Source organism: Eublepharis macularius, chromosome 5, assembly GCF_028583425.1.
Source record: "Eublepharis macularius isolate TG4126 chromosome 5, MPM_Emac_v1.0, whole genome shotgun sequence".
Lineage (NCBI taxonomy): Eukaryota > Metazoa > Chordata > Lepidosauria > Squamata > Eublepharidae > Eublepharis > Eublepharis macularius.
In genome coordinates this window covers 142,018,669-142,045,234 of record NC_072794.1, presented here as the reverse complement: position 1 = coordinate 142,045,234, position 26,566 = coordinate 142,018,669, and the positions used below count along the sequence as shown (strand labels likewise).

The 26,566-nt window shown below is 41.1% G+C and overlaps 1 protein-coding gene across 1 annotated transcript in view; it reads right to left on the bottom strand.

Moving 5' to 3' along the window:
- Nucleotides 1-24,866, bottom strand: part of TOP1 (DNA topoisomerase I) — a 102,333-nt gene extending 77,467 nt beyond the window's left edge. Inside the window, exons 1-2 of the mRNA XM_054981215.1 lie at nucleotides 24,715-24,866; nucleotides 23,940-23,964 (exon numbers count right to left, since the gene is read on the bottom strand). Coding sequence (XP_054837190.1) covers nucleotides 23,940-23,964; nucleotides 24,715-24,747 — 58 coding nt within the window. The 5' untranslated portion in view covers nucleotides 24,748-24,866. The remainder of the gene's footprint in view (nucleotides 1-23,939; nucleotides 23,965-24,714) is intronic.
- Between the last annotated feature and the right edge of the window lie 1,700 nt (nucleotides 24,867-26,566).

The following is a 26,566-nucleotide window of genomic DNA, read 5'->3' as shown; positions in this document are numbered from 1 at the left end:
TCACCCTGAACTTAATGGGCTGGATCCAAAGCACTACGAGCAGAGCTCCGCTCATCCAGTGGAACTGTTCCTCTTCCTGCTGCTGCTCACTATGCCCTACCGCAAATACAGCTCTGGGGATGTTCAGGCACAGCACTGGGCATGATGCAGGAATCTGCAGAGGCAGGGGAGGACCGCCTTTCCTTTGCTAGCAGAAAGGCACTTATGATTGTGGAAAACAAGATCTGGACCCATGCCTAAGCAAGCCATGCTGTTCTACTGAACTGGCAGCACAAAATTTATGCTGTTACTCCAGTTGAAACCCTTTGAGTCAGATTCAGCACACACACACACAAACAAAGCACATAGCTTAACTCTGTGCACACTACACAAGCCCTCTTGTGATGTTTCTGCCATGGCTCTTAAATCCTATTGTAATGAAGGCAAATCAGAAGCATTTTACAAATTGGCAACCGTCTACAGCCAGGTAGATGGTAACACAGATTGCTCTGAATTACTGAGAGCAATTGCAACAAGAAGCCCAACTGCTTCTGCAGCATTAGAAAGTGAAACTGTAACAGGCTTAACAGCCAGTTTTGTGTAGTGGTTAAGAGCATGGGACTCTAATCTGGAAACCAAGTTTGATTCTCCACTCTTCCACTTGAAGCCAGCTGGGTGATCTTAGGTCACTCACAGCTTTTAGGAGCTCTCTCAGCCCCACTCACAGGGCATTTGTTGTGGGGATAATAATAACATACTTTGTAAACTGCTCTGAGTGGGTGTTAAGTTGTCCTGAAGGTGGTATATAAATCAAATGTTGTTGTTGTTGTTAGCCATTTCCAGGTTGGAGCTCAAGCAGCAAGTGCAGAAAGAAAAAATGCTCTGATGTTAAACACAGTTGTAGTCACTGAATTTTCTAAATAATGCTGATGTGTTAGTCACACCTCACCACACAATCTGAAGCTCCCTCACTTTGCTTTGGAATAAAGAATGGTGGGGGCCCCCACAGGGTTGCCAGTCTCCAGGTGGTGGCTGGAGATCTCCCAGAATTACAGCTGATCTCCAGGCAACAGAGATCAGTTCCCCTGGAAAAAATGGCTGTTTTGGGGGTGATCTCTATGGCATTATACCGTGCTAAGTCCTGCTCCTCCCCAAGCCCTGCCCTCTCCAGGCTTCACCTCCCAAATCTCCAGGAATTTCACAGCCTGAAGCTGGCAACCCTAGCAGGCTGGGAGAGCAGCCTGGAGAAAGAAGAGCTTTGGAATCCACAATTATGTGGGAAACAGCAGCAACTGGACAGAACGAAAGCAAATTGATTGCACAGTCTCCTATGCAAATCCCATTCAGTTTAACTGGAGCTGTGCAAGGAAAAACATCTACTGTAGTGTGCATTTTTTTAAAAGAGCAACTACTTGAACAAGCGTAAGAAATATGAATAAAACAGTTCCCAGGTTCTTTCACATTCCCTTTTAGGACATGGTATGATTACAGAAAGGTGCTTCATCAAAAATACTAGCCCTCAAACTAGTTATAATTTATCTCTTTCCTACTAACTGAACACTACAGAAAGACCCTTTTTCAGGCATAACTGAGTTTTTCCACACAGTGATCACAATCTTATCCAAGTGGACTGCCCTCTGCTGTTTTTAAATTCACCCAAATCAAGCCTTGGCCTTTTTATGCTACTTTTCCCCCAAACAACCAATAAGAAATGCCTTTTTCCTTAATTAAAAGCAGAACATCTGCTTTGCTTACACTCAAAACCAGTTGAAGTATATAAAAGAAGTGCCCATAATCAAAGCAGTCCATACCACCTCCCCACATTTCTGCCTAGGTGATTGTTCTTAGCTGTCTCTCTGTGCCTGAAGTGATTGAAGGATCCTTTCATTCCAATGCAGAGATGCAACAGGGCAGATGCAACAGGCAAGGGCAGATCAGCTAATCATGAAGAGGTGTAATACTGAGCTCCTCTGTGGGGGTACTCTGAACTCACAAGAGCTATGAGTGTTGAATTTAATCCTCATCCCACACTAACAGCTCTCCCATAGCATGTACAGTTTGCAAAATACATCATTGCTACAGCCATGATCACAAATTGAAGAAAAAGCCTGTATTTGACAGGCTACACAAACAAATCCACTGCTGAGCTAGAAGCCTACAGACAGCTTTGAAAAGGATCTAGAAAAATTTAAAAAGCAAGTTCTAATATTTGCCCTGCACTTATCAAGTCTCACAACAAGAATTAGCTGTTATCCGCAGACTTCAGACTACACAGCCTTACAAATATTTCCTATTAAAAAGTAATAATAAAAAAGAAAATGACATTGGATAGGCAATCCTCAGAAGATTTGTTTATGACTGTCTTGTCCTGTGGGTCATCAGCATTTGTTACTTACAAACAGCTTGTTAAAAAATAAACCTCTTCACTTAACTGAACATTTATATAGCAGTTTAGAGTATGCAAACTCTGCACACAAATTTTCAGAAATCCTCAGACAACCTTATAAAAGCCAGGTATAATGTCAGTATTATCCTCTGGCCTGTCTAAGGCTACCCTAAGTACAGACACAAATGTATCTAGCGAACCTCAAAGGGTCCCTTTTTAAGGCAGGGGACCGGGGTCTGTAATCATTACAATTAAAGGAACTAAATGACAAAAAATCAACGAAGAGCAAAGAAAAAGTCAATTTGCAAAACTGAAACTATTCAACGTATCATTACTAATAACTAACAATACATAAAGTTTCTGCAGTGCAAACACTGGTTGTTGTAAGTTTGTTATTAGGAAGCAGCACATACAAGCAAATATTCACATGAGCTCCTTGAACGACTGATTTAGTACTGTGGAATGAACCTATGTATGGTTCCTTCTTGGATAACTGATAACTATTCAGCTCTATAATTTCCCTTTGGGTGCAGCATATGTAAGAAGCCCTTTTAGTCCCATAAAAAACACTTGCTTGCACACTGGCATCCTACCCTTTGAACACTTGCATTTTACCTACCACTGCAATATACCTTAATGTAAAGATTTGATTTTCATTTTAAAGATCTGTCTTTGGTTCTGTACTCCAGAGCCATACATCTGAGACCTGTTTTAAGGAAAAGTAGCATCAAGATCAAACAACCTGGAGCAGAGTCCATGGGGGTGTGATGTGCTTAATCCTTTCTCCCCCCTACTGTTTTTCCACTGCATCCTCCCACTCCAAGCTTCTTTCCCCACCCCGTATTCCCAGTACGTTTGTGAGAATAGATACATGTCTAGAAACAAAAAAAGGTCTGTATTAACACCAGAAAAGTAATGAACAGGCAAGAAGTTAAACATCATTTTGCCACTTGTCTATCCAAACCATCTCTTCCTGAACCTGCATTTTCTTTGAACAATTCTCTGAGGAACAGTGGTACAGCATCTGCTTTGCAGGCACAGGACCCCAGGTTCAAAGCCCAGCATCTACTATTAAAAGAATTAGGCAGCAAGTGATGTGAAAGATCTCTACCTGAGACATGGGAGAGCCGCTGCTGGTCATACTAGTGGTCTGGTGCCATATAAAGTAGCTTTGTGTGTTCAAGAAAGGACTCTCAGGATTTTATTACACATACACACACACAACATGCTGTTCTGTTCTTAGTAAGTTTACTGCGGAGGCGACATTTGAACCAGGGACTGATCAGTCTCGTACAGTGCACTATTAAGAACCCGGGGGGGGGGGTGAGCACCACTGAACAGACTTGAGCAGGACTGCTCTCTTCAGAGGAGACACCACAATATTGAACTCTATAGCAGATCTGCTTTCTCTCTTGCTCTGCGCAAGCATAACTGAAAATGCAACTCTATTAGGACAGTTTGTTCTAAAGTAACCTGTTCCTATAGGCCATAACCTTCATACAAAGAATTCCTACAAAACTTGCCAGACCCCATTGCAATAAATGAAGCAGCAGGGTTTCCCTAGTGTAACAATGATATTTCTTCAGCTCCAGGAATAGAAGTCTCCCCAGCTCTTAAGCACTGACAATGTTTGAGAGCCCTACTCTTCATTATGGCTGGTTGCCTTAAGAATACAGGTGTCTGTGTAATTCTTTTAACTAAATGCTTCAGATTTTAAGCCTTCTTGGGGATGCATGGAATACAGGCAGATGTGATTTATTGCAGAAAAGGATGTAACATTAGATTTAACTAGTTATTTTAAAATATATAACTGTCATAAAAGAATTATCACAGCAATATCCTTTTTTCCAATTTAAAAGAGTAAGTGGTACTCAGAGGGCAGCAGTGGGCTGAATCAGAAGATAGATTAACTTTTGCAACACAGACTGAGAATGATGCTGCAGAAAAGTTTGTGAAGTTCCAGGAATGCATTCAGTTAGACTGAAGTTAAAGCTGTTAGATCTCTGCCTAGAAATTCACCCTGTGCTTTTAAAAGTTCCAAGGCGGTGGGAGAGGATGCATCTCATTCAAAGGCCTTTTATCAACACCCTTCGCCAGTGTGGGGGGCAGTTATGGATGGGGGCAGGGAGTGTGGGGGCAGTTATGGATGGAGGTGAAGTGCTGTGTTCACTCCTGCTGCCTCCTGTCATTTGAAGGGGCAGTTAAGATCTCACAGAAAGTACCTGGCAACTCTTTTCAATACGGATTCTTAACAAACACCCACATGGACCGTTTCAAGCTGATTCAGTGGCTGCAACAGGGAATCTACCCACAGGCGTTCAGTGGGATCGTGCATGAGGATGCATATTCATAGTCTCTGAAGTGCGCTTGCAACATTCATAGACTCAAGCTCTTTCCTCACTGCCATGTATGGATTGCCAGAGGTTAAGACCACACTCTTAGTCATTAACGCTATGCCTGTTAAATTATTTATTAGAAAAATTATATGCCGCCTCTTCAGAGATCTGCTCAAGGAGGCTCACAAAGGGAAAACAACACAATAAAATAATAAGAATCATCCACCATAAAATTATTAACAGGAAGACAAGCCATTAAAAAATCAAGCCAAGAGCCTGACAGTGTATAAAGAGAGTATTAAGTTGTCTCAAATGAATATCCATAAAACAGCGTTCAGGGTAGAAGCCAATCATAAAAACAGGTTTTAAAATTTGAAACACTTCAGTTAAAAGCCTGGGTTAAAAGACAAATGATTTGGCCTGGTACCTGAAGGAAAGGAAAGTAGGTGCTAGGCAAGCCTCAACAGCAAGGGTATTCCAAAGAACCTCCCCCTATCTCAGGTTCCCACGTGTCTCTATGCCTCATCTGGGAGCATACAAAACAGTGCTTGGGAAGAGGATCTTAACGAATGGGCTGCAAAGTATGAGAGAGGTAATCCTTTCAAGTACCTGGCCCCAATCTGTGTAGGGCCTTAAAGGTAAGAAACTGGCACTTAACTATGGCTGTTTAATAAGGGTGGGGGCAGCCAGTGCAGATCCTTCAGCTCCGGAGTGATACAGCCCCAGTATCTGCCCCCAAACAACAGCTTGGTCACCACATTTTAGACCAACTGAAGTTTCCTAAAACAATTTTCAAAGGGAGACCCACATAGAGCTCATTTATGTAAGCTAATCTAGATGTGATCAGAGTATGAATCATCATGGCCAAATCTCACTTTTTGATGAAAGGCTGTACCAAAGCCGCTAAAAACAACACCACCACCACTATGGACCATAGAATAGACCTGAATTTCCAACTGCAGACCAAAGTCCAGCAGCACACCCAAGTGACAAACCATCCCCTTCAGGGACAGTTCAGAAGGCCAATGGTACCAAGATTTATGTCACTGAAGTGTTCAAGGGAATTAATGTGGGTGCACTCCCCTGGTAAAGATAATTGATCAGTTTGATCAAGGCTATGTTTGTCCCAAACGTCGGGCTGAATTTGAATAAAAACAGGTATAGATAATCTTGGAAGAGACTGATTATCTAAAGGTGCATAGCTACAATCCACTTGAGCACCTTGGAATGCTGGCCACCAGGTGAGAGTTATCTAATAACCAGATAGGTACACACAGACAGAATGATGTGTTTCTGAGTTCTGGAGTCTAGAAACAGCATTCAGGATTCAGAGAGGAGTGACACTTCCCAGCCCCCAGCAAAAAAGAGGGGCCCTCCTGAATGGCTACCCACACAGTAGAGACATGGGAGAACAGGTGCTCCCCTTCAGAGGTCTAGTACTTATCTGGGAGAATACCCGTAAAAAGTTACACAAATGTTTTTCAATATAAAACAATTTATTTTCCTACACATACCACCCACCAAAAAGTTCACTGATGATCACAAAATATTTATATATTAAATACAACTATTTATTATTAATTATGCACCTAAGCAAATAAAGCAAATCAGTGTAAATTGTTCATTTAAGGTATTCCTATGCAATTATTACAGTTTGCATTTCATTTATCATGAGATTCAACTACTTTTGCAAATAGTCAAGTAGGTATTCACTGAACATTAATGTAAAAGAAACCTGGAAACTTGTCCTTAGCACGTAATAAGAGGAGGTACAGATGGAATACCACATGGAATAAGTACCCTCCCTCCCCCTATTGAGACACATACCCCTCATAAACTTGTTCACTTGTTCTCTCCTCCTTGCATAAGCTTCTCAGTTGATCTTCCAGGGGGGTGGTAGCGAACTCTCAAGTTCACATAGCTCACATTTGGCTCTGATCCATCCATTCCACTTTCCTTTTTCTCTTACCCAGCCCCACACATGTAGTTGTTTCCCTTCTTGGCAGAACCACTTCCAGACTTCTCAGAGGAGATCCTACATAATGTTCTGTGATAACATTAACTCTTGCACAACCCGAGGCTTCATACTGGGTGATGTCTCCAAGTTCCCAATGTGGAGCAAGCGCCTTCATCTCATCATTCCTAACTGTACACTTTGAAAGTTAAAAACAATTGTTCCAGCAGGTTAGGGAGTGTTCTGTTCAAACCACCCCTCAAGCATGATCTCATCTGGTAGCTTTATGCACATCACAATACACTCAGCTTTCCTCTCCCTACCATCAGGAATTTGGTGATGCCAACACTGGTCTATCTTAGAGGGATGCCCTAAGAGATCAAATTTGCAAATGGCTATGAATGCCTGTAAAGCATTATTACTATAACTCATGAACAATTCTATTTGTACTCCCTTAGCTTAAACAGACTGTACACCTTTAGAAACGTGTACAATCTGTTTAGGTTAAGGGTTTCTTAAAAATTGTATTTGTGCAAAGTAAAAAAAAAAGAAAGAAGGGAATTGATTAAAGAAAAATCAACATCAAAAAAGCAAAACAATGCTGATCAATCTATTCATAAGCTTCTATAAAAGGTCTCCGAATATCTAAAAATAACTGCATACACAATTGTCATCTATAGGTAATACAATCAAATGTTAAGTTTATAAATCCTCAATTCAGTGAATTATGAGAAGTGAGTTCTTGTCTTTCCAGTGCTGTAATACCAGTCTTTTTTTTGCAACTGTAAGGGCATGGAGGGTTCATTTCTGTTGACCATCAGCCCTTGAGACAGGCAAATAATTTAAAAGTACATAAACATCCTAAAAAATAAATGAGTATTCTAATACAAAAATAATATGAGTAATGACTTCCTTCCCAAAGGACTGAATAACTGGACATGTCCAAAGCATAAGCTTAAGAGACGCATCTTTTAAGTTACAACACCAACAACTGGACATTGTACTTTATCTTTTAGTAAGAAGGCGCTGTGGTGTCCGGTATAACCTAAACATTTTTTTTCTCTTAAGGCAAGATGACAGCTCCCATAACTGATGGTCAATTTCCCTAAGGTTCAAATGCCATACCAGCGCCTGGCTGAAGCTCCATTCATCCCACCTTGCATCAGTTGTTCACATTAGAATGAATCACATATCTAACACAAGAAAATACCCACAGAGTGAATATTTAAAGCCTCCCAGAATTACTAAAACAGAGAACATGCATCAGACTTGTTAAAGGATTTTTTTGGGCATGTTAAAACTGGTCCATGACCATCCCAGTTTTTCTACTATGCTCATCTAATGAGTTTATTACTGAACCAATCATACATTGTTCCAAATATGCCATATAGACACGAATCACACTAAGTATTAAAAAGCCATTTAAATGAAGGACAAGGGCCTGTACTCAATACTTTAACTTTAAGCCCAAAGGGATAGTAAACATTACCATAGTCAAGATTCTTAACTCTTGGCATAGGCATCCTTTGCTGCTATGGGAACAAGCCTGAGAAATCCGCGTGTTGAAGTGCTGCTTTCCTCCCCATGTACAACCACCCAATTAGTTATTTCCACTCTTCCAGCATACCACAGTTTACCATTACCTCCAAAAAGGTAAACTACAATCTGCCTTGCAAACCAGGATTCCAAACCCAGATCAAGATACTACTTGACCAAGCTTGCAGAGAAAGCTCAAAAGCCATAATCCGGCCTGCTTGGATGCAATGCCAAACTCTAGTTTGCTGTATTAGCTGACATAGCTGATTAGCTGGCTGAGTGTCAAGTAAGGGAAGGATAAGGGAGCCTGAGGATCTCCATGCTCATTCACATAGCAATGAACCCTCGTTTGCTGTTATGTTAAAACACGTGGTTACTCTGCAGTAGGGGTAGGGTTTCAGATTTTGTTTATGGAATGAGGCCAGATTCATGGAAAAGGCTCACACTTTGATAAAATCAAAATTAAATTGCCCCAAAGCCAATTATTGTAAGACAATTTGCTGTTGTGACTTCTTTTACATATCTCAAAAAAACCACAATCTAGGTGTGCCTGACAAACAATTGCACATGATATGAAATACTTGGAAGAAGAAACAGCCCACTTCTAACATGCTTTGATTCTACGCTACAAGGCCATGTCTGACTGACAAGCATTGCAAGTACTCTCCCGTGCTGCAATCCGGCTCACATACTGGCTTCAATCAGTAGCGCTTTCTGTACTTTACACTAAACATTCTACCTGCAAAACAAATACTACTCATGTGGCCCTAAAATATCTGGAGCCCTAAGATGCAAGCAACAGTCACCTATTTCCTTAACTTTCTTTAAAAAAACATCTTAACTTATGTCAGCAACTAATGTACTCTCACACCAACCTATGTTTTCATACCCCTTCTGAACAGCATCTCAATAGATCCGAGAACTGCAGCCTCCCAGGAAACTAAACAGCTGTTTCAACAAGCTCTGGCCCTTGTTCAAATACTGTAACATAAACCCTTAACAGGAATGCCGATCCGTCAATGAAGAGCCCAATTTAAGCCATGCCAATTACTTACAGGGGTCAGGGGGAGAACTGAGCTTTAAGGGGATGCATTCAACAAGATAAACGAATACTGTTCACTAGTACAGGTAGAAAAGTACAACTTCTCACATTAAGCTTCGAGCTAATGGGAGCTTTCCCACAAGTCACTTAGGGATGTGGTTAAACATGCCTACTTACCAATCCACATATGATGAAACCTTGGAGTGTTTTTCCTTTCTTGGGAAAGATACAAAAATCAGACCTGCTATGGGCAATTTTTGATGCAACTGGGATAATCTATTCAAACTGGCTGAGACCGCACTGCTGACAAATGCAAATACATGCAGGATTTTGTCACTGCACTGAGTTAATATTAAACTGTTTTTGAAACTGTTTAGTTTATAAAGTAACAGGTTTTGGGCTTTTAATTTGCATGTTGCTTTTATAAGCAGAGAACACAAATAACAGGTGTTTAAATAAAGTACAAATGGAACCAATATTCACTTTTCTATAGTTTGCTTTTTAAAAAAAAACCTATGAAATATTTCTGCATCTCCAGGCCTTCCTGTTTTTCACAAATAGACATATGCAGAAATATTTCCTGTATTACATTTCTTTGATTTAACTTTGATCTGGAAAGGTACCTCCATATGTTACAACCATAAAGTAAAAATCTGGCCCAGAAATATCCCATCTCTACAACGTCTTAGATGGTGGGAAAACATTGCCCATACACCCAGTTTGGTATAGTGGTTAAGAGCGGCAGGACTCTAATCAGGAGAACTGGGTTTGATTCCCCACTCCTCCACTTGAAGCCAGCTGGTTGACTTTTGGTCAGTCACAGCTCTCTCAGAGCTCTCTCAACCCCATCCACCTCACAGGGCGATAGTTGTGGGGATAATAATAACATACTTTGTAATTGCTCTGAGTAGGCATTAAGTTGTCTTGAAAGGCAGTATATAAATTGAATGTTATTATTATTGTATCAATAGTAAATGGCAAATACAAGCCTACAGATTCAAGCGGAATATTAAAACCAAATGTGGTTTGCAACAATAAATCTAACTCATTTTAAGACCACTATGGTGTAAGAGCCAGCTGCCTAAAGACAGAAAAACAATACAGCAGCTGATTACATGAAAAGCTCTTCTAAACAGAACTGCTTTATATGGCCTATGAAAGGCTCCAGAGCTATCACTGACTGCCTTGGAACAGGCCAATATACTCTTCACCTCCCCCCACCCTATAGTGAGATACTGAAAGAAGGAGTGGCCCAAAGATTGTAACTTGCATTCAGGCTCATAGAGGGGGAAATGCTACTTTAGGTATGTGGGTCTCGGGCCCTGCAAGGCTTCAAATGTTAAAATCAGTGCCTTAAATTGAGTTCAGCCCAGCAACCAGTCCAAAACTGATGATATATACTGTTTGTACTGGATCTTAGCCACAAAAAATACTGCCATGTTTTCTCCTATCTAAAATGTCTGGGCTGTCTTTAAGGGCAGTCCCATATGTGGCACACTGCAGCAATCTAGGCTTGAGGTTACAGACAAGTCTGCTGGGTCTAGTAAGTTTGTGAACCAGGTACCAAGTGGGAGAAGGCACTTCTGACAATGGCACCAATCTGTTTCTCCATCACCAGAGAAAATAGTCTAACTGTACTTCCAGACTTTCACCTGGCCCATCAGCAACAAAGTTCCAAGGTCCCCCTCAGACTATCAACATTCCCAACCAGCACTGCCTCCAACTTCTCTGAATTCAGTCTGTACACCTCTGCTACCCTTCCTTTAAACGACTTCTATTGCTTTGCCGCTATAATAGGGGAGGCCACTGCTCTGACAGAGTTTGTTGGATACTCTTATGAATACACAAGTGTCATTGTAAAGGAACATGCATCTAGATTAATCTGGTCTACTGAAATAAAAGGGAAGGTTTTTTCGCAAAAAGCTGTGGTTACACATGCATTCCCACATCTAATAAATTAGGGGGCCAGGTGTGATAGGTTCATCAAACAAATCATTAGCAAAATATTCAAAATGGAGGAAAACAGATTCTAACATTTCCTGCTACTTCTTGAAGCTTAATGGGATTGAAGCTTAATGGGATCGACTTAAGAATTTAAAGACTGTTTATTAGATGACCATTTTGAATTTTTAATGGACATTTTGTATTCTTGTAGTTTTCTAGCCTTTCGTATATTTTGTCAGGTGTCTTTTTAAATTTCAATAACTATCATAGAACAGGTAAAAGCTGCAAAAACTATCTCCAATACTTTGTTAATACAGTACATGTATGAACGTCGGGATTTTAGCTTAAATTCCTATACTAGTCCAGATAGAACCAATGACTGCTGTTGTCTATGAGGCCAATCAACAGCAAAACCGACTAACAGCCTGAAAGGATTTCAGCCAGAATTGACATTACTGGCTTTCAACAATTATTATCCCACAGTGAAGAAGCAGCCTAACATTTGCTGCTTTTCACTTGTTATTTCCTAGCTGAAGTTGCATAATCTTTGACGAGATCACAAAGAGCTGTTATGAAATTAGTTATGATGCAAAACTTTAGAAAATGAAGGAGCAGCAAGAGGCTGTGGAAGAGTCAAAGCCACTGCCTACTGAAATCCCAATAAAATCCCACTGATTTTAAATGTATCTGATGACAATGCAAGAAGCATTTTCCAATGCATTATACTAAAAGAAGTGGATTTCAGGAGATACGTACAGCCTGAAAATGACTGCATTTAGTTTCACAATTAAGCTTTTCATGAAAGTTTGCTGACTCTGGAAGAGCCAAAGTTACAATAGATAAGTGAACGCCACGTTCCTTTCGGGAAGGCAATCTAAGCACAGAGGCACCTCTTTGGAAGGGGAGATCAGGTGTGATCTAGCAAGACATGTGATACATCTAAGTGAGAACCTTTGAGCAAGGCTGCAAGTGCACTCTCTCTTCCTTGAGGCAGGAGCAGGTCTATATTTAGTTATCTAGTCACTCAAATCTGCGCAACACAGCAAATTGCTGGCAAATAATTTTAACAGCTTTGTATCCTTAGCAAGCATTCGTCATCAGGATGATAAAAACATGCACCCACTTCAGTAAAGCACCATGAACGACTTCTTTCTTGGGAAGCTGCTATTTAAAGAAAAATGGCTAGTTTTATTTTCGATGTTATCTGTTCCTTTGAAACGAAACTGACTCTTGTCCTCCCAAAAAATACATTCTAAAAATGAGAGCAGAGTGAATATAAAGTCAGGGAAAACTGAGCTTTTAAAAAAAAAATAATTGTAAATTCTACTAGAATTGAAATTCTAAATTTCAAAGAATACAGTTTCAGGTAGAAGCATAGATCAGCTTTCTTTTTTAAAGGTACTCTACAGCTTCAATGAGAACACATAACTCTGGACAGATTAGTTCTTTCTCTAAACCAGGCTGTCAGCCAATCTGACCCTCACAACAATGTTGCGAGGTAGGCTGGACTGAGCTATAGTAATTGCACCAAGATCATTCAGTGAGTTTCACAGCACAGTATGAATTTGAATCCTGGTCTCCTGGATTCATTACTCTATGAAAAACACGACACAGTCTCTCAAACAAAGGAGACACTCACATCACTATGCATGTGTTCTGAAGCAATAGTTTTAAAAAAGAAAAAAATTGAATTCTAAAAAGGAAGGAACATAACCTGAAAGCTAACAGAACATGACAACCAGAGCAGACATTCTCTAGCACAAAATAACTTGGCCTTTATCTGAGGTACATTATGAGTATTTTCATGGCATGTTTGTGATAAAGCTCTCAGAAGTTCCAGTTAGGCTGCTGACTCCTCCTCTAGCCCACCTTTCCTACTTTTCCATTTGCTTTCATTTCTAAACGGCAGGAATTTGTGATAACCCAACTTTTAACCAAAAAAAGAGTATGAACTTATGTCTGTTTGTTCCTCTGGAATACTAAAATTGGAGGAAAATTCTAATCTGCAAAAGATCTGGCTTTGGGTGAAGCTAAATTTATCTGGCTGTACACCAATATATTTTAGAGAGCACACCAAAAATTATAAAGTGTGAAATGGAATGTTATCTTACAAGTACACTTGTCAAATGGGCCAGGATAGGTTGCAGCATATTCTTGGGAGCAAAAATAATTTTATTGTTGTATAATGTATGAAACAGCTCTTAGGGTAACGGATTATAGGACCGTTCCTGAGTGTCCTTTTCTCTTGATGCTATGTCAGTTTCTTCCATTACAGATCTGCACTATGAATCTGTTGATAAGATTTGAAACATATATAAATATACTGGAGGACAAAATCAAGCACCACAAGCTGCAGGGAGCTACAACTGACCCAGAAGCATGTTATGCTCATGAAGTTTTTAAAAGAACAAAAAACCCTCCCCATGTTTATACAGTTCCATTATGATTTAGTGAGTTTATAAGCAAGTCCATGATATCGTCTCTCTAACAGTAAATTGCCAATCACAAAAGTAGCAAAATCAAGTCACCCACAGACAAGGAAGGGGTTTCTATCTACTTAAAGTACTCCCCAGGTAGGCAAACACATATGATATGGTAAATTAAGTAAGAGGGAGGGAACTAGCTTTGGGGCTCAGTACACTCCAAGAGGCACAGAATGTTGAAAGTCGGTTAAAGGAAAAAGAGGGAAATAGAAAAATCTGGTCTGTTCAAGCTCCTGAGATCTTAAAGTGTCCTGGAGGGGGAAGAGCTGAACAACAGATGGGATAAACTTCCCAATCATTTAATGCCCCCCCTCCAATTTCTGACTCCATTTTGTTATAACAACAAATGTCATGTTCATTGCCTTTTACAAAGGCAACGAATGGTAGCCACAGGCAAAGACAGTGTTCCACATGCTTGGGGGAGCCCCCTAAATAAGGAGAAAAATGTAACTCTTCTCAGACTGTATGTTCATTGCCCTCAAAATGTTGACATTAGATGAAAGTCTCAGGAACGGGTATCTGGAGAAGCAGCATATAAATTTTCTGAATAAATACAAGCTGGGAGGAGATGGAAAAACAGAAGGGAAGTTGGCCTACCAAAGCCCCTAGCAGTCCGTAATACCCTAGGGCCTGCTTTTAGTTGAGTTTCCAGCCAGGGATTAGGAAGACTGCCAGCCCTCCCCTCCCCTGCGACAGTGTAAGAACTTCTGCTTGGGATTCTGCTGCTGGGGGGGGGGGGCAGTGTTTCTAGCCAAAGCTGCCAGAGACCAGCTGCTCAGCCCTGCCTTCCTCTGCACCTGTGAAACTACACAAACCTCTGCCTGAAGAAAGGAATGAGACCAGTCCTGTCTAAAATGTTTTTATTGTTGTTTCCTTACACAGAGCTTGAACAGACCAAATTTCTCTTTCTGCCACTTTTTGTCTCTTTTCTTTTAACTTACTCTCAATGTGCGTGTGACTTAAGCTGCCTTGCGTCTGCATGGCAGGAGATACGGTACCAGCATTTTAAAATAAATACATAGGGGACACTTGGATTGGGGAAGATGGAAATATCCAAAATATATCTCCTTCACAAGCCCTGCATTGTATTGACAAAGGGCTGGATCCTACGACATCATTCCACTTACAGTCGTGCTTTTCTGTGATGTAAGGAATCTTCCTCTGTTGCAAGAAGCTCCTTACACCGAAGTAAGGATCTGCCATTAGCAGAACAGATTCCTAGATCCAACTCATTAAAATAAAGTATCTAGAAGTAGCCCTTGGTGGTGGAGAGTACCCTCAAGTCATAGCTGACTTATAGTGACCCCTAGTGGGGTTTTCAAAGCAAGAGACTAACAGAGGTGGTTTGCCACTGCCTGCCTCTGCAACCTTGGTCTTCCTTGGAAGTCTCCTATCCAATTAGTAACCAAGGCCAACCTTGCTTAGCAGCCAAGATCAGGCTTGTCTGGGGTATCCAGGAGAGGACAGAAGTAGTTGTTAGAATGCTATTAACAGTCCTTAAACAGACCACAGTCAATCTGAGTTCGGTAAAACTTCTCAAATCTTGAGTAACTTCATTAATGCCAGTGATACTTAATATACGAGAATTTGTCCCCTGGACGGTTAAGTACAAAGAACTGGGAGATAAGTTAATTAAAACACGGAACCTCAATGCGATCCAGAAAGTGACTTAGATCCACTGGAATGCTTCTGCACATGGATTTCCATCTGCAGAACACAACATCCTAGTCTTTCTACTCTTGTTGCTACCAGAGTTGTAGTGGAAAGGGTGGAGGAGATGGGAAAGTCATACTCTGCAGACAGACATCCTACCATCCATTGAAACCCTCTGCTTCATCCATGCCAGTATCTCCTGAATTCAGGCATTATGTCCTATATTACAAGCCTGAGGCAGACTCCTGATCTTACAACACTTGGAAGTTACAGGGATTGATAGGTTCAAACCATATGAATACACCTACCAACAATGATATACTTAGCAATCCCTGTGACTTTTAAGCACAGCGACAACAGGAGTCTGCTTCATGCTTTAATGTAGATGCAAGTGAAATCAAAATCAGTGTGTGTGCGTGTTTAAATGTATGCTATTCTTCTCCCACTCTGTGGCTCAAAGCAGCTTAGAAAACGAACACACATTTAAAAATACATTTTAGAGAAAAATCTTCAATCCAATGGGTCTGCAGATATTTCAACCACCAATAAGGAAAAATATTCCATCATAGACACATACAACTTACCATTAATGGAAAATTATGTGCAAATGTAAGACAGAACAGCACATACTGGGCTGGATCGTATGAGTTTGCCACAGGCACAAGAGAAAAGAGGGATGATCTTGGCTTACTCCCCTACTGATTGAAGCCCATCACCCAACATTAATTTTTGTCCCCATGCGTCTCCTGATTCCTGGTGCAGATATATTGGGGCCAAGAGGGCCTGCTGGAGGAAGGCAGCAATCTGCTTTCACCAACAGAAAACTGGTGGGGAACCAAACCAATTAAGTCTAAAGAGAGGTCTTTTCTAGAGTACTACACATAGCTTAATGAGACAGGCATCATTTCTAAGATTATATACCAAAATATCAGGACTAATCATTACACTAGGAGAACACATGGTTTTATAAACATTGTTGCTCTTCCTGTCAAACTGAGTCTAATTAAAGTGTCATAGGCTGAATATTGAATTATTATGCACAGCAGTTCTATAAAGATAAGTGAAAAATGGATAAACTATACACACTTAACTGATCCAGTTCTTATGACAAACTGTGTGATACCCTACAAAACATAACCTAGCAGCTTCACTATTTAAGCCTACAAATATTTCTAAAAAGGAGTTTAACTAATAGTAATTTTGCAAATTATTCTGCCCCTCACAATCGGCAAGATCTTTGCTGAGGTACAGCAAGACTTCCCTTTTAGAGATACAAAATAACCTCTCTTAGGTCAAGAGTATTCTCTCATTAAAACAAGCAGAAGAATGACAGAGATTTTTTTAATAGTAATTAATCAGATGTTGCTCAGTCATCCAGCAATGTATGTCAGCAACAGAAAAATTACAATATATGTTGTGTACTTATTGTAATTTCTACATTTTGTGCTGATAATGCAGCAATGAAGACAACAAACAAAAATCCAGTGGGCTAACCAACAAATGCCTGCAGATACAAATGTATTCTTTGCTCCCATGCACAAAATTGTATTTGTATGTGGCTTTGTTTGAATTAAAGATGGTTCTTGTAAATGGAGAGCTATACTGTAGAATGCTGATTTCACATTTACAGAACAAAATCTCACTCACGGAAGATGTGGGGCCACAGTGTGCCTAGTTCTTCACAAATCCATTACTGCACTTCTTATTTTCATGAGATGAACAGAGGAGTTTAACAAATCCTTAAATGCAAGCCCTCTACAGAAGGCAGAGAAATCCTCAAATGATTTCTCCAAAGTGGGCCATATACTTGGGAATATGTTTGCATACACCTAGAAATATTACAGAAACATTACTAAATTCTGATTTGACCTGTAGCAGTATTTAAGAGAGATCCTAATTTTGACATCTTGTGATAGATAGGTATATTAGGGCTTGTATAGAGCTGCTACTGAGCCAAACACAATTGCTAACAGGAATTGAAGTCACAAACATGTGTGCACGTGTCACAAAAGGGGCATTTGTAAGTGGAGCCGTTCATATTCTGGCTGACCTTGGGAGCGTTACCAACATGTCGCTCAGTGGGGCAGGTCATATGCAACATCACTTGAACTCTAGAGAGCAAGAAAAAACTCTGTCACTGATGCAGCGGGGGTGGGTATTGTCTGCTTGATGGGGGGCATTGTCATGCACCACAGCAACTAGAAGGAGCAAATCTGTGTGCACTTGTGTAGTGTGCACATGAACATACAGAATAAGGAAACCTTATACCAAGGCAGATTGTAATGCTTTGCATGTAAATAAGTTCGTGTATATTAATGTGTTTTGAATATTGTTTAATGTGAGTTTAAACGTAGGTTTCTGAAACAAGGAGGAGGACTGGATGGGTGAATGGAGTGTTCTGTGATCAGAAGGTAGCTATATGCTAGGGGGTACAGTTTTTAGTCAAAGTGCTGAAAAAAAAGTGTTCAGTCAAGTTCAGTGAATCTATGAGGAGCTCTGAGGAATTCTGTCAAAGTCAGGGAAACTGTGTGAGTCTAGGTAATATGTGTGTATCTCAGAGAGAGATTATTCTATCTAAGGCAAGCAAACAGTGTTGAAAAGCTTGAATGAATCATGTCTGTATGGATGAGAGTAATGTTTATTTTGTTAGTGAAGATCAGTATGGAAAATTTGACTTTGTGACTGGATCTGTAAATATAAGAAGATATTAATATTTTTGAAATCACCAAGTTTATTAACCTGTTCTGAAACCAATACACTGATCAATATTCTAAAACCATCATGCATATGTACTTATAAATAAGTTCTACTTTTGGTTAAGCAAACAAATCCTTTTTTTAACCTCACAGCCATCCCCACATGCTGACCATTGTGTCATACTACCATCTATAACAGATCTTTCCTATAATACAGGACAAACAGAGGAGATTTAAGGCAAAAGCCTTTGCTGGCAGCTAAAACCTTTTGGGAATATTGAGGAAGTCAGATAAGCAACAATATACAGGTCACACAAAGGGGATATAACACTACAGGTGGTGTTAGTGGTGGGACTGAAACCCCAAATGGAAGGTGTCCTCAAGGTAGAAGCCCGAGTAAAATAGAGAATGCCTGAAACTCTGTGTGAGTAGGGAAAAAAAGGAATGTCAGTTATGACCAGGACCCTCCTGAGATTTAAGTTTAAGGCAACATAATGAGGGGCTGTACTGAAAAGACAAGTTTAAAGTAGAAAATCATTACACAAGTCTTTGGTCTCTGCCGCTCAGTATTATCTCCCTTGGCTGAGAGAGATTCTCCAGAGTATCAGGCACAGAAAGGTCTTTCCCAGCACCTGATATCTGAGATCCATTGTCCAGTGATACCAGGGACTGAACAGACCTTCTGCATACAAAGCATGCACTCTACCTCTGAACCATAGGAAAGTCAAGGAAGTCCCACAGGTGTTACAGTGTAACCTCATTGTTCCATGCACAGTGATTACATCCATTTTACCCAGGTGAGAGACTATAGCTTCTTTTTGTTGCTATGAAAATAGGCAAGATTGGTTCTGATGATGTTGAGTTGTTTCCCTTGATGTAAACCAGCCAAAGTATCGACTGAGGAGGAATTCCTCTTACTCTCCTAAGAGGCATCCAAGTTTCCTTTAAAAACTGTACTAAAGTTTGCTGGCATAAAATTAGTAAGACAAATCATCAACAGATCTCAGCTCAGATGCAATCCTTCTATGTATTAGCTTTTCTGAGCCACCTGAGAGTGTTCCCAGTTCATAAAATAAATGTATTGGTTTTCACACAAAGTACTAAATTTCTTATAAAACTGCTGTATTCTATTGCATGGTAGCAGCTCAAACCATTGCAGTACTGCTACTGCAAGCCAGAGCATCTGATAGTGTAATTTTCTTTAGCCTCCTTTTAAGAAAAAAAGTCTGACATACAAGTTTTAAACTGATGCCTGCATCTGCATAAGCTGCAACTTGACATCTGCATAGTCTTTTTTTAAAGTGCCGGTATTCTAAAAATGCAGCAATTTGTAATTCATGGCACTCTGGCAAGCGGCTGCTGAAACTGGAAGGACTGAGGTTAGATTTTCTTTTGATACGGAACACTGACATTTATTTATTCCAGAAAAGGAAGGAGAATCTCTGGAGAAAATACATGCCACTAAATGCTGCAAGCTAAAACGACTAGTGAATCCATATGAACAAGATGACAATGTAAACTCCTATGTCGCCCTTTTAAAAGGCACCCTTGTCTTTTTAAATGGAAAATGTGGATTCAAGGCTACCTCACTAGCAAGCATTATGATCATATAACCAAATTCAAGTATTGTGAAAACACTGAGCCAGTGATCACCAATTCTAATGGATGATCTTCAATATTTTCACAAACTTAATGCAGCAGATGCAGCCCAGTGACAATTTAAACCTGAGGATCTGAAGCAAAGAACTTAAGTAGCTTCCCAAAGGTCACATGCAAATTCAGCTGCAAATCCAAAGAAAAAGAAAGTGGATCTTGCTTGGAGAGAGACCAGAAATGCAATCAACATCCAAGAGTTTGTATTTATTTATTATTTTATACATTCAGTTTACCATACCTGGAATTCACAAGCCTTTCAAGATAGGAAAATATTTCCTCATAATGGGCTGGTATAGGAAAGCAAAAGCCAAGTGATGTTTCCCCCAAATAATTCATTTCCTGGCAGGGCCAGAAGTAAACACTTCCAACCACAACCATAGGCTATAGAGTTTAATTGATCAAATGACCCATGCAGTATTTCAGTTTTCCCTTGTTTAACTGCTGTTTATAGTTGCACACAGCTCAATCATTTAAAAATGTGTTTCATGCAACTTAAAATCAATTTTGTCATTTATTTGGGTCCATTACCATGTATATTAAAACTACCATTCAGTTGCAAATCTAATCACATATTTTAGGGAGTAGATTCTACTGTACTCAGTGGGACTCACTTGAATAAACATGTTTTGGATTAGCTGTAAACATTTCAGTGAGAAGCAGAGCTTCCAAACAGCCAAAGAGTTTAAACAATGTGTAAAATCCGAAGTATATCTAATGTGTGTCGCTGGATTATTACCAATATTTCCCTTCTGTCTTATTTTCAATAATGAATCAAAGAAAAAATTCCCTCAAAGACTTAGTTACTTGTGAATTTTATGCAGGCTTTCCACTGAGTCCTACAATGTTCTCAACACCAAGAAAAGACAAAAATACAGCCTGTGCAAGACACACAGAAAGGTATTGTAAGGCGTCCAGTGGGACTGCCTCTTAGCAGCTTCACATCATAGCTGAAAACATCTTTCCTTGAAAAATGAGAAAAAAGCCACGATTTGCAAACAATGCAGGAACTGAAGGACAAGATGGGTTCTAGCAGATATGCTGTTGTCAGGAGGGTAAATGCACCCTGCTGAAACAGATTTTGAGATTTTCGATTAGACACAATGTTGTACACACAATTTTCTTCAGCCTCACATACTAATTCATAAGAGGAAAATCATCTTCATTGAACTGCTGGAATAAAGATTAGACATGCATCTACTTATAAATCCAAGTTTCATTGTTTTCAGATACAAGCCACATGATCACTTCAACACCAGAAAAACATTATGTGAGCTCAACTCTCTTAAGTTCTAGGAGTCATGGGAACTTTTGGAATTGCCTGCCACAAGCTGAAGAATCTAGGGTTTAAAAAAGAGCTGTTTTTTTAAGAAGTGCACATTGTGATTATACATTTTTAGGAAAAATAAATATTCTGTCATAAAAGCAGATACAAAGCAGCAGAAATCTGCTGGTTATGGTTATAGTTTCTTAGGCATCCCTATTTTCATTGGTGAGACTAACTTTTGCTGAAAAACAATTTCCCAGTATCTTCAACCATATTCTATCATTCAGGAAAAAAAATACAGGGTCACAGTACACCATTTCAGGATGACAGCAAACTGCATGTTAAAATGCACACACACACCCTTCCATGAAGCAAGCTAAGATCTCAGAGAGAAATGTACAGACAAGCCTTAAACCTTTCCATACTAACTTTCTATGTGCAAAAGATGTCTGATATGGGAGAGTAATTTAAAAAGCAACCTGCAAAGACACAGGTACGAGAGGGCTTATCATGTGAATATTTTAAGTGGTTCTGAGAATCAGCCAAGTTAAGCAACGAACATAGCACACAGAAGTGATTTTGCAAACTCTTAAGCAGACAGCCAGCAAAGCATATAAACAGAAAATTAGTAAGGGTTTGGAGAGAATAAAATACTGTCTCAATTTTTATACAAAATGTAGTATCCAAACAGAAATGTCACACAATTACATTCTACCCAACTATCTAGTTAAGCTGGCCAAGACAATCTGGTTAGGAGAAATATTGATATTTAATGGCCCGTGACAGGCCAAGCTTATGCTTGACAGCATCTTTAACATTATTTTGTTTCCCAAGCCACATTAATGTAAGCACTTAGATCTATTCAGAGGCCACAATGCCATGCCATAAATCAGGAATGTTTACTGGGTACCCCCATCAACTTCAGAATTTCTAGCTGTACTTCCATAGCTCCTGTGATCTAAAGCAGAACAAAGTAGCACAGCTATATAGCGCCCAGAATGTGCTGCCATCATCAAATGCCTATAGATTTTGTCATTAAATACTCAGTAAATGATAAGTAAAAAGCTGTATTTTTTTAACATTGCTCTTAAATGAATGTGACTGAATAGAATGCAGCAGCTTGCTACTTTTATGTTTAAATGTTTTCCTTCACTTTTTTCAAACTGAAGGCTTGATACTTGGAGAAAGGAAGACACATGGAGAGAGGCAGGGGGGAGAGGAAACTCCACAGCAGAAAACACAGTGCCCACCAATTTTGTGTACATAACATAATTTATATGGGATTCATTCTGTCTCCTCCATTACTTTGCGTAGAACAGGAACAGGTATTTCAGACACTAACTTCAGCCCACCAGTCTCTGAATCAGAAGTCAAAGGCACTTCGGTATAGTGGAAGACAAAGAGCCTTCGAAGAAAGGAAAGCAAGTTCAGCTTGGTGGCAAGGTCAAAAAGGACATTACTACCAGTATCACTATTCTTTGAACAACCTGAGCATTAACTGCGAGTCACCGGAGTTTCAAGTGCACTGCGATCCAAATCCAAACCAATCTTCAGCACTGCATTAACACTGAAGTGTTCCTTAGACATCAAAAAATCCCATGTGTATGTACCAGTTTGTAGATGGTGCTCCTATTAACAGATTGTCTGTGTACCAGACTTAAACATATGCATTCTATCATCTTCATTGTTAGGGGCTAGGGAGGTTTCCAGATTTAAAAAAAAAATCTCAAAAAACTTAAAATCAAAATCTCTAAACAGAGAATTTTTTAGAGTACAGAGAGAAAGGATACCTGAACTATATTTCACAGATCTTTGTAACCACAGGCTACTATGCAGAAGCAGAAATTCAAAGTGTATCAAATCTGCTGTCAAGCACGCATGCAAATGCAGAGCACTGCAATGTTGGTGAAAGCAAGGCAGGCAGTCTCATAAAGCCTCCAGGTCTTGAGAGCTAAAGTGAAATCACTTTTTCAAAAAAAGGTGGAGGAAGCAATTTTGACAGTTACGTCTCTCTTCCCTTCCCCCAGACCCTATTTCCTCTCTTCAAAGGGTAGGGAAAGCTCCCCATGAAGGAATGACAAAGGCATAGAATACAGAGTCGACCCCCCACCTCCAATACACACACTCAACAGATTTGAAAAATATACTTCCAAGATATTCATCCCATATTGCTTTTAGAGTCTGATCCCCCCCTCCAAAATCAACTATGCAACTTCCAGAATAGTACCTATCAGCACTTTGCTGAGCTGTCCACAATGTGTTATTTTTTTCCTTTTAAAAAAATGTAGGGATAAACCCTCACCCCAGAAACTAAAGTTTCTGCATATATCTTAATATGTTACGAATGCAAAAAGAGGCAGGACGAGTTAAAGAGCAACATGTTGCGACCACCTTTCCTGGTTTGGGAGGGGGGATTGATTGAAAGAAACAGGGCTGGGGGAGGAGGAAAGAGGACGAGGCAGGAATAAAAGGCAGCCAAGCGACTAAGTCAAGCTTTTTAAAAGAGAGAGAAAGAAAGGTTTTTCCCCCCTTTCCCTTTTCGGAAAGGCTATTTCGAAAGGGGTGTTGGTTGGCGATTTCGCCTGTTTTCGCTGCAGGAGGCTCCTTGTGGGCAGCTCAAGGGAGGAGAAGGAGAAAGAGAGACACACAGGGAAGAGAGAGAAAAAGAAAATGGCGCAGAGACTAAGTCCCGACCGTCGACAAGGCGACTTTCCAGGGGGGAATCGGGGCCCAAAAGAGCCCCCGAAAAACCAGAGAAGGCCCGATCCATGCTCTCCACTGCCCCCTCTCCCGAGATATTGGGTCAGATGGGTCGGGGGCCCTCGGATTTCGGAGCATTAGGAAGCTCGATGGGAACAATGGGGCCGGTAAGCGAGGAGACGGGACTTAGTCTCTGGGACGCCATGTCTGTCCTCTACCATCCCCGGCAATACAAGGGGAAGGGGGGAGGAAGAAAGAGAAAGCCTCCTACTCTCCCAACGAAATTTAGAAGGGGAGGAAAGAGACTCACCATTCGCTCGGAAATCCGCATCGATCTACGGGGGGGAAGGAAAGGGGGAAATACGGTTTTTTAAAAAGGCTCCATCTGGATACAGGGAAGCTTTACAACACCTACCCCACCCCCACCCACCCCAGAAAACCACAATCACGACCCCTCGAAACCAAAGGCAGGGACCCAAACCTGGATTGTCCCCCTCCCTGCCCCCTCCCCCACCAGCTTTGCCTCCTTTTAATCCCTCGTGGGTGTCTCTCCCCAGAGGTCCCGTCACCCCCGACCCCCCTTCAGGGTAGCGACTAGACCAAAAAAAGCAAGAAAAGGAAAATATGTCCTCTTCCCCAAGGACTCTGCTGGCCGAAAGGGCCACCAAGATGTACCACATTGAGGAGAAGAGGCAATGCTAAGGGTGCCTCTGAGCATAATAGGCCTCTTGAAAGGAGCCCTGGGGAGAGGCAAGGTGGAGAGTCTGAAGCTAAAGCCCCGGAGGGGGGATTTAGTGGGGGAGGATGAGAGACCTACCTAGTACTAAAGGCCCAAAATTATTCTGTTCTAGGAAGATAGGAAAGCAATGGGGATTAAAAATAGGGGCAAATTCTTCCCTGTAGCGCCTGACAGGATGGGGCCCATACTTGAAGGAAGCTGAGGCAGATGCCTGAAGAAGAGCTAAACTGTGTGGGGAAGGGGTGTCCCTCTCCTCCCTCCCCCGAATTTTCTGAAAGGGCACTGCAGGCCTTTAAATGTCCATAATCTTCCCTCCCCCTGCCCATAGGGGTTGGGGCCCCCTTACCTGGGAGTCGTTGTGCAGTTGGTCCCCACTCATGCCTACTGCAGTGCAAGTGGGGGAAGGGGACAAGGAGGCCTAAGGAAAAGCCCGCAGAGTAACAAGGTCTGAGGCCGAAGGGAGAACGCTGCCCCCTCAATAGAGCACAGTCAGTTGTGTAACAGACTAAGTCCTCATTTCCTTTCACTGCGCAAGCGCGGCGGCTTTTAAAGCGCGGGGCGGGGCTAGGCGAGGAGACGGAGGAGGGACAGTCGGATGGAAGACGCGGCCGCTCTGATTTGCATATCTCCGCCCAACCTCTTCGTTTTCTCCAATCAGAAGCTGCTCTGCCGTCTTATTTCTATTCCAGCGAACGCCCACAAGGCTCTCGTTGACCCCGCCTCCCTCTACAACTGTATAATTTCAGCCACGCCTCTTCCTTCTCCGCCATTTACGAAAAATGCCGGTTGCTTCTCTTCCCCCCCCTCATTGGCGTGCCTTCCTTCGGCCTCAACACGCCGGGTACTATTTGCATATCCGGTCACACCTCTTTTTTTCTCACCAATGAACAGCAAGAATTGGGCTTACCTAATTTTCATCTCCTTCTGCAAAGAAGAGATTTACCCGCAGCACATTGTGCAAGACGTACAGCATCTTCATCGCGCGTGCGCACGTTCTCCGTCCAATTCTGACATATTTTAGAGTCCTTTGTAAGCATGCGCGGAAATTCTGTCCCACACTTCTGGGCGATCGCCTGCAGGTATTTAAAACGTTAGCGTGGTAGTCGCGGCTGGAATGGCTTTGTGGTTATTGTAATATAATGCTACTTCCCCCCACCCCCTTCATGTCCGGGGGTTCTTTGGGCTGCTGCCACCGTGCTTATCCGTTATTTCTGGGCTCTCCCGAAGCATGGGACATTATTTAGTAAGTGAATGCATATCCGACAAAGACTGATGACATTGCATTATAAACGGCGTGAAAAGACTCGCCTCTTCGGGATGTAGGTCGAAGTTCATCTTCCAGATCTGAATTAAAGTTTATTCGTGAAGCGGTTTTGCAAATTACCACGTGTCTATGCCCACAGAATGCAGCTGGTACCTGTCATATAGGTGGTGTCCTCCTGAGTCCGTGTTAGAACTGAACTCCCAGATAAGCGTGCGTAGGAATGTGTGCTAGCAGCCTCGGAACAGGCTGCTATCGCCCGTCAAGTATGCAGCATGGTTAAATGCAACACCAAACCTGGGGGGCGGGGGCGGGGGAGGGGGTTAGAACATCTCTCCGAGGTACCCCGTAGAGACAAGAATAGCTCTCCAGATCAGGCAGTTTTATTTAGATAAAATAAAACAAGTCCTCTGGCACCTTAAAAACTAACACAATTTATTCCAGCATAAATTTTTCTGTATCGGGGCTCACTACATCCAATGCCTGGAATGTATATCCTTAGTAGTTATTTATAGAAAGCAACAGAGTGGTGTGTGGGGGTGTTATAAAAAGAGGCCATCTTGAAACAATAACCAATCAAAAAGAGAAATCAATCTGTACAGCGTGGGTGAGAACCAGTTCTAACTGTTGAAGAGGGGCAAAGCAGAATAAACATAAGATCTAATTGAAGAGGAGGCACTGTATAAACAGATAAGCAAAACTAATTAACTGGAAAGGGTTGGTCATGATCAACAGTTAACACCTATAGTGAAATTCTGGATTTAGCCATATAGGTATATTTATGTTAAGCATATATGATGTACAGTTCTATGATACGCATTCAGTGTGATCCTTGTACCAGATGGACATCTCCCAACTCTAAACATAAGCTTTGATCCTCATTTGTTGTGTGACACTTTTTTAAGGGTTTGGGGTGAGAAGTCTAGGCTCTGGGATT